Source organism: Heterostelium album (assembly GCF_000004825.1).
Source record: "Heterostelium album PN500 unplaced genomic scaffold PPL_scaffold4, whole genome shotgun sequence".
Taxonomy (NCBI): Eukaryota; Evosea; class Eumycetozoa; order Acytosteliales; family Acytosteliaceae; genus Heterostelium; species Heterostelium album.
Genome location: NW_008805066.1, coordinates 917,012 through 924,911, shown reverse-complemented (window position 1 = coordinate 924,911; position 7,900 = coordinate 917,012). Strand labels below are relative to the sequence as shown.

Sequence of the window (7,900 nt, the reverse complement as noted above, 5' to 3'; positions counted from 1 at the left end):
AATTGGATCAACAATTCTCAAATTATTATGTTGGTAAATACTCGAATAATCATACTTTTAAAATATTATTATCAATCAGATATTAACTCTGTATTTTTGAATATTTAAATTGATCAGTCATCAAGATGATCGAAATAATCATGATCTATTTAAATCAAATGGTGAAATTAAGATTTCAGAATGCAGATATTCAAAACAATTGATTCATCGATTGTTGGATCAAATACCAAAGAATAGAGAATCATTGAATCAATTATTAAACCAATATATTGAAACCACTTTGTAGTATAAGAATAGAGAAAAACAAAGTTAGTCAAGATAAACCATTATGTATGGTGTTCGACTATTGCATTTTGGTCATACCAATTACGCAATTGTGCTCTTCTTGTGACAAGTAGGATACGCGTGTTGCAACAGTAGAGACAAATTGCTAAAAGTATTCGTGTCCATTCATAGGAGGATGGGTTAAGAATCAAATTTATCTGGACGGCAACAACAACAAGAAAAAAGATTAATTGGGAAGAAGAATAAGAAGACGAAGATGAAAACGATTTAGTTCAACCACAACTAGATAAATCATTGAATACCAAAAAGTTTGATTTTAAATAATAAATGATATTAACTATTTATTCAGCATTTGATAATATAGTAAAGTTAATTATTAATAAATCAAATAACCTCATTCTTTTGCTAATATTAGCTCTCTCTATTGGTAAAATAGTTAAATTGCTAATGGTTCTATCTTTGATTATGTAATAATTCAGATTTTATTAGATAAGATAGATTTTGTAGTCCACATGAATCGACTGATCTTTAATCGAATTTCTTTACAAATTCATAACTACTGAACTTCCTTTTTACTTTAATAAATTATGCTAACAAATTTTAATTTTATTTAATTTAATTTTTAATTTTTTTTTTCAAAACGAGTCAAGCGTTTTTACTCTATACGCTTTTTCTATTTTATATATCTATCTATTTATATTTATTATTTAAAAGATATGAATTTAGATTTTAAATGTTCAGAACATCAAAGATCATTCGAGAATATATGTTTTAAATGTAATCTGTTGTTATGTTCAAGATGTATATCGATTCATAATAAAACTAATGATCATTATAATTGTTGTGAACATATCGATGATATCAAAACAACCATAAACAATCATATAATATCTGAATATTTATCATATAGTACTAATTTAGGATTCGATAATAATAATAATAATAACTATCAACAACAAACTCTTTTTAAAAAAACAAAAAATAGATAATAATAATAGTTTCATTAACAATAGAATCAAAGATATATGGACAACAATCAAATCATCATCAACACACTATCAGAAATTATCAAAAACAGAGAATGATATTTCACGATTCTTTAAAGAGTTGCATGACTACCTCATTGAAAAAGAAAGATCATTAACAAAAGAGATAATCAATGATAAACAAATAATTATCAATCAAATCGAATCAAATATCAATGAATTGAAACAAATATCAAATATCTTCAAAATAAATAATAGAATACAGAATATTAATAATAATCATATTAAAAGTACAGATCCACCAAGTAATCAAGAAGATACAACAACAAGATATTCAACAAGATCAATCATTGAATCAATCAATCAATGTTCAACATTAATATCATTCATTCAATCGAATTCAGACACAATATTCAATCAATACACTTTAGATATCAATCATGATAATCATTACGATCTCAAAGATATTCTCTCACAACAATATAATAATGATACAGATTCAATGTTATTAGATTCAATTTATAAGATAAATAACAACATTAACAACTCAACGAAATCAATAATCAATTTCAAACAACAATCAATCAGTGATTATTATTTTAAATCACTTTCAAAAGATAAATTAGAAAATGATTTATATAAATTCTTTAAATCTTCAATAGATCTTCACACTTTACCATTTGAACAACCACAACTCATTTTTAATAACAAAATAAACAACACCAAACACACCTATATCTTTTCAACACATTCTGATAATGGAGCAACACTGTTTGACATCACCAACAACTCAACAGAACCAAGTGTAATCCATAAAATTAAACACTCTCATTTCGATTTTCAAGATTCACCAGTTATTCAAGTTGGCGATACCATCTATTCATTCAATATCGAGAAGAGAATATATTTCACATACTCGATTACCACAAAACAAATGAAAATCAGTGAAATGGATTACGATCATGATATTTCGAATATCACTCTATCCTATGATGGTAAAGATCATATCTATTTAATGTGTGTCAACAAATATATTATTGGATTCAACATTCATACTCTCATGTTCCAAAATTTCTTCATTGGTTATTTAACAAACAATCTTCATTGGGAAGATTATGATGAAGGTGTTTTTATCCCATCCATCCTCTCATTCTGGTACAAAAGTAAACTCTATACTTTTTCGGAATCAGATAACTATATGTCAATTTATGATCCAACCAAAGACGAGATAGAAGACATCGATATGCCTAGTGAGATGGAATATTATTGTGCATGCACCGATGGCAATGGAAATGTCTATTTCTACACAAATAACAAAACTTTTCATCGTTTCAATGTCGACACCTTGAAAATGGTCGATCTGAAATCTAATCATCAATTTCCTAATTCTTTGTTGTATCACAAGTTTTCAGATGAACAATCATATATTTATGTTCTTCGTGGAAATCAATATAACAAAGAAAATCAAAGATATTCAATCGAGAATGATCAATGGGAGATCATTTTTACAAACGATGATTATTGTAGGATGAGTGGTGCTATTTTCGAAATAAATTCTCAATAAAAAAAAAAATTATATTTCTATTATCTTCCTCTATAAATATATAGATATAAATTTAGAAAAATAGTTTTAATATAGATACATCTATAGATTCATTTTGTTTATTGTATTCTTATTATTGTTTGTTAGTTTTTATATAATTCGATATGTCTCTGAGTGTTTATTATAAGATCTTTCATTCAATGACCTGTGTAATTTCATTTTTACTAAACAACAACCTAAAAATGAATAACACAGATCTAGATCTATGAACGGTCTTTTAGTACTTTAACTGACTCTTTTGAACAACTAGCAGGTTTAAAAAAGTTTATTTTAAAGCAGTTCTAGACTTGTAAGTTAGTATTGTTAGAGATAATGTGATTTCAACATTGCTAACCAAAATGCTATCATATATGATACGGATGACATGGACCAATCAAATAGGAATGATAGTTCTTACCATTAAAAAGAGATCAAGATTACAATAGAATGACACAAACAACTATAGTTGGATAAAAGATGCTTGATTTAGATCATAGATATCAGAGAAATCGAAAGAAACTTTGGTGAAGTCAATAGTTCGAATCATTACCATCTTTCAGTATTGACGATTGTCAAGCAAGAGATCTACTAGTAGATCTTTTGATCGGTTTGTACGACAAGAATGGATCTGGTAAAAGAACGTAGATTGCGAGATTGGATCATTTCTAAGACAGAAATCGAACCATTATTAAAAGATAAATTCAATCAGTTAGTTAGTTAGATACTGTAATTGTTTATTCTATTGATACAACTCACTCTTCAAGTTTTCTTACTCATTTTTCTTCGTTCTATACTCATATAAAGATTAAAAATGGAAAGTACATCATGAGAAACACGTCTATTTCGAGAAAACAAACATCACCAAGCAACAATAATCAACAAAAGATCCACCAACCAACCAAACTTGAAACCAACAAGAGAAACTATTAAAAGAAGATCGATCGCTCGACAAGTATAACAATGACAATATTTATCATAGTTTGAGAGATATTCTATTGTATCATAGATAATTGTAGAACACACAAAAGTGATTAACTAACAGGTGTTTGATTGGTAGTAAATATATGTGCTTAGAATTTAATCATAACATCTCTACATCAGTGCTCGTGGTGACCGGTTTTAAAAGAGTTACATCAGCTTTGATCATGTACAGCTTGACACCTATCGAGGAAATCAATGTACAACAGCTCAGTAACAGTTGAGAAAGGAAGATCGATCGAGTAGTCTAGATATCAAGACTAGGAAATAGAAAGTACAACAAATAATCACGTCTATTTAGAGAAAACAAAGACATTAATCAGCAGTATCAGCAAAAACAACAATAAAACAAAGAGATTATTGCTGGTAGAAGAAGTAAAGAGGTAGAACGTTGTAAAATAAACATTATAATAAATAAATAAGTATAGTCATATATACCGCAAGTTTGCATCACCACAGATATTACCTAACTTTTAGTTATTCCAAAAAAAAACGTTACACCTAAGCAAAGACTAGTTCTTCGACGGCGCTGGTTCGATATATATCCTTCGACCGAACAAACAAAGCGATACAATCTCTCTATCTGTGTTAGTGCTAGTATAATCGGTTCCAATCTATTAGAGAAATAAGATATTCAATCAGCATTATCAGAAACAATAACTAACAATTACAACAAAAGATGATTGCTTGAAGAATAACTAAGGAGAAGAACTATGAGATCAACACAACCATCAACAACTCAAATACCAACAGAATATCAAACAAATCGACAACTTCAACAAACACTGGAACACCTGCAAACTTCTCACCTCTAAGTTACCTGTTTTCCTAGAAAGAACATCACTCTTAAAGACCATTCTGATTATATATAATAAATGAAAGATTGGCAAGGTAGGTATCTTGGAATGATAATTTATTGGTTGTATCAATATATTCTTCTCCAATTTATACGAGAAGAATATGTAATAAACGGTTGGAAGTCTTTCAATTTGGATAATATAGTGATAAAAATGATACTAATTGGATAGTATGTTTATTGTTGTCTGATTGGTTGTTATAGGAAGGGCTGCGAGAGACATTCTCTGAATTAGGTGTACAACTAAACAGTTGGAATTTTATAAAGTGATCCTGGTTGGATAGAAAATTTATTGTTGTTTGACAGGTTGTTGTAAAATGAGCTGCGAGAAGTGAGTTATTTAGCTGAGTGGGAGCTGCGAGGAGGATCAACTGACGAACTAGGGCAATGGTGCTGGCAACTCAATCAACAATGCATACTGGGTGACTTTCTTCACTTGCTTGGATATCTTGGAAGCTTTCTTCATCTTCTCGGTGAGATAATTCTGTTCTCTGAATGTGTCGTACCGATCTTTAGGAAGGACGAAATACAAGTCTACTTGTGCCACTCCCGTTCCGAGTTGATCGATGATATCGGACAGTTTGTTCATCACTGGTGGATGCTCATTCGAGGTGGTGACCTGAAACAGCTGGTTGGGTTTGATCAAACTATCGATCGCAGGAAAGTTGTCAAAGTTAGGGAGTAGATACTTACCTGTGTGACATTTGGGTATAAAATTGGTCTTACGTGATCAAGTTCGGATTTGCACCAAGGTGGCATATACCAGCGGGTCGTGCCAACGTTATTCAGAAAATGTTTGTTGATCCTCGGATCAGGCGATGAAACAATGATCGTTTTAGCTGCGACATTTGTCTCCTCTTTGCTGTCTACCAAAAAGAAAGTTGATCTGAGACTAAGGAGAGTGATAAAATCACTCTTGGGTCCACGTCTGACAACTGGAATGCCACCAACGTAAGTGTAGAGATAGTATGAATCGGCATTCTTGGCGTGAATCGAGTGAACAACCATAGTTCCCTTGACCCGTGCGATGAGATACATAATGTAGAAGAGGAAACAGGACTTACCAGTTCCTGGATTGCCAGTGATAACGAATCCATTCATAGAGTCTGTGGTTGGGGTTGAAGTTGAATTAACTTCATATTGATCAAATTCTGCATAGATTTGATCTTTCAGCTCAACATAGCAATCTCTCACGTAGATTGATGATCTCTTGACACTATTCCCCATGAAGTACACGCCCACTGGGAGGGAAAGGATATTGACTGCGGGATCAATCGAGGCACTGTGCAACGTCCTCCAAAACTCGAGCTCTGAAGCAACTGTATTGACAATTAAGAAGTGGAATAAGTTTGTCAGTATCATTAAGGTTGTTGGTTTGTGTAGATGTACATACCTTCTGGTGTTGATGTTTGAGGAGCTGTTGTGTATGAAGTATGATGAGAAGAAGAGTGAGTGTATATGAATAGGTTGTAGGAAACGATTGAAGTCATATGATTGGTAGAGTAATGAGCGGTGTGAGAGTTGTGAACAAGGAGAGGGAGAAGAAAGTAAATAATAGGTTAGTCATTGTATGCAAATGCATTATAATGATGTTCATGCTGATATTACCATTAACTTGGTCAAAAGGCTTTGAATCATTGGTTGAAGTAGTGGTAGAGGAAGATGCTTCATTGCCAGACATGGTTTCACACTAAAGAAATATAGATTGATGTGCTGAATAATAGAATAATGAGAAATAGAAATGTTGAAGAAATGAATAAAGAGATAATATGTAATTGAAAGAACAAAGAATTGTTACTTGTTGTTGAAGTTAGAAAAATGTGAATGGTAGAGAGTTGTTGTTGTTGTTGTTGTTGAGGAGAGCTTATATACGTTTGTGTGAAGTACAAACAAATTTTAAAAAAAATAATTAATAAAAATATTAAAAAAACTATTGATATTAAAAAGTTAAAACCTACCTACCGACAAAGAATCTGTTGATAAAACTAGAGTCGGTAAGTATACTATACTACTAGTTTTTTTATATTTTTATTAATACTATACTTACCTACTCTAGTTTTATCAACAGATTCTTTGGCAGCTTTTCGATCTTTAAAAGGGATGTGTACCAATAAACAGTGATTGCATTGGAGAACTTTGTAATAATATAACTTCAGTAAATCGTTTGAAATTGTTTGTCCACAATGTAAACACTCCCATCTACCTATTTTATTATTCTCTATAAAGAATGAAAGTGTTTATATTAGTATTAATGAACTGTTTTAATTTGAAAAATAACCAAAAGTTTACTACTTACTTGATTTCTTTCGGGTTTCGGATGATTGTCTTTGTCTTCATCGCTATCGATAGACTTCTTGTCAGTCTTCTTGGACTTCTTGTCGGTCTTCTTGGACTTCTTTTTTGTTTGAAGATCCGGTAGTGAGGGAATGGGTGGTGTCACCTTCGCACTTTATTTTTCATTGGTAAACTCACTTTCAACCTCGAAATATTAAGAATGTAAATGCAAATTTTTTTTTTTTAAAAAACAAAACTGGCTCCCAACAACTTTCACATGCGCATTAATTTTAAAAAAAATGTAAAAATTAAAAATTAGTGGGATTAATGTGATCAAAGTGGTTTTTTTATTTTATTCGATTTATGGTTACAAGCAAGAGCCAATTTTGTTTTGAGTAGTAAAAATTGATTTACTAAGTTTTATATTTGGATGGTGTAAACCATCAAATTTTCTTTTTTTTTTTTCGGTAGAAAAAGAAGTGATAGAAGGTAATATGTTAGTTAGATAGTACGGAAGGATATTTAGGTTGATTGGTAATAGTGTATTGTGATGAAGATATTACTACTATATACCTGATGATGTGGTAGTTGTTGATGTGGGGAGGTTTGATCATCCCTTCAAGGTAGGATTTCAGATTATCTTCACCATCGGCTTCATATGATTGACCACTTGAGAAAACAAATTCATTACTGAATTGCATCTTTGAACTATTTGATTTTAGTTCTTTATATGATTACATATTTGAAGTACGTCATTTACTTCTCTATGAATTGTAAATTGAACTTCGAAAACTTTTAAAAAAAATTGTTTTTTTTTTATTTTTTGATATTATTGGAACAAAAAAAGATTTTTTCGACCTTGACATAAGACATGTCTTATCTTTTGTTTTGAGTTTCAAAATTTTTTTTTTATTTTATTACAGCAATTATACTTATTTA

General features: G+C 30.5%; 2 protein-coding genes across 2 annotated transcripts; one reads left to right on the top strand and one right to left on the bottom strand.

Annotated features, from left to right (window-relative positions):
• Nucleotides 1–612: 612 nt before the first annotated feature.
• PPL_04921 (uncharacterized protein) lies at nt 613–4,460 on the top strand (the record flags this gene model as incomplete). Its single annotated transcript, XM_020575818.1, has 7 exons — nt 613–712; nt 1,000–1,086; nt 1,271–2,794; nt 2,911–2,956; nt 3,414–3,484; nt 4,186–4,224; nt 4,309–4,460. The coding sequence occupies 7 exons, from the start codon at nt 613–615 to the stop codon at nt 4,458–4,460; spliced, it is 2,019 nt and encodes a 672-aa protein (XP_020434613.1).
• A 628-nt stretch (nt 4,461–5,088) lies between these two features.
• Nucleotides 5,089–7,662, bottom strand: PPL_04920 (uncharacterized protein; the record flags this gene model as incomplete). The annotated part of the gene is made up of 6 exons (XM_020575817.1): nt 5,089–5,178; nt 5,381–6,006; nt 6,081–6,104; nt 6,296–6,377; nt 6,984–7,134; nt 7,535–7,662. The coding sequence occupies 6 exons, from the start codon at nt 7,660–7,662 to the stop codon at nt 5,089–5,091; spliced, it is 1,101 nt and encodes a 366-aa protein (XP_020434612.1).
• Between the last annotated feature and the right edge of the window lie 238 nt (nt 7,663–7,900).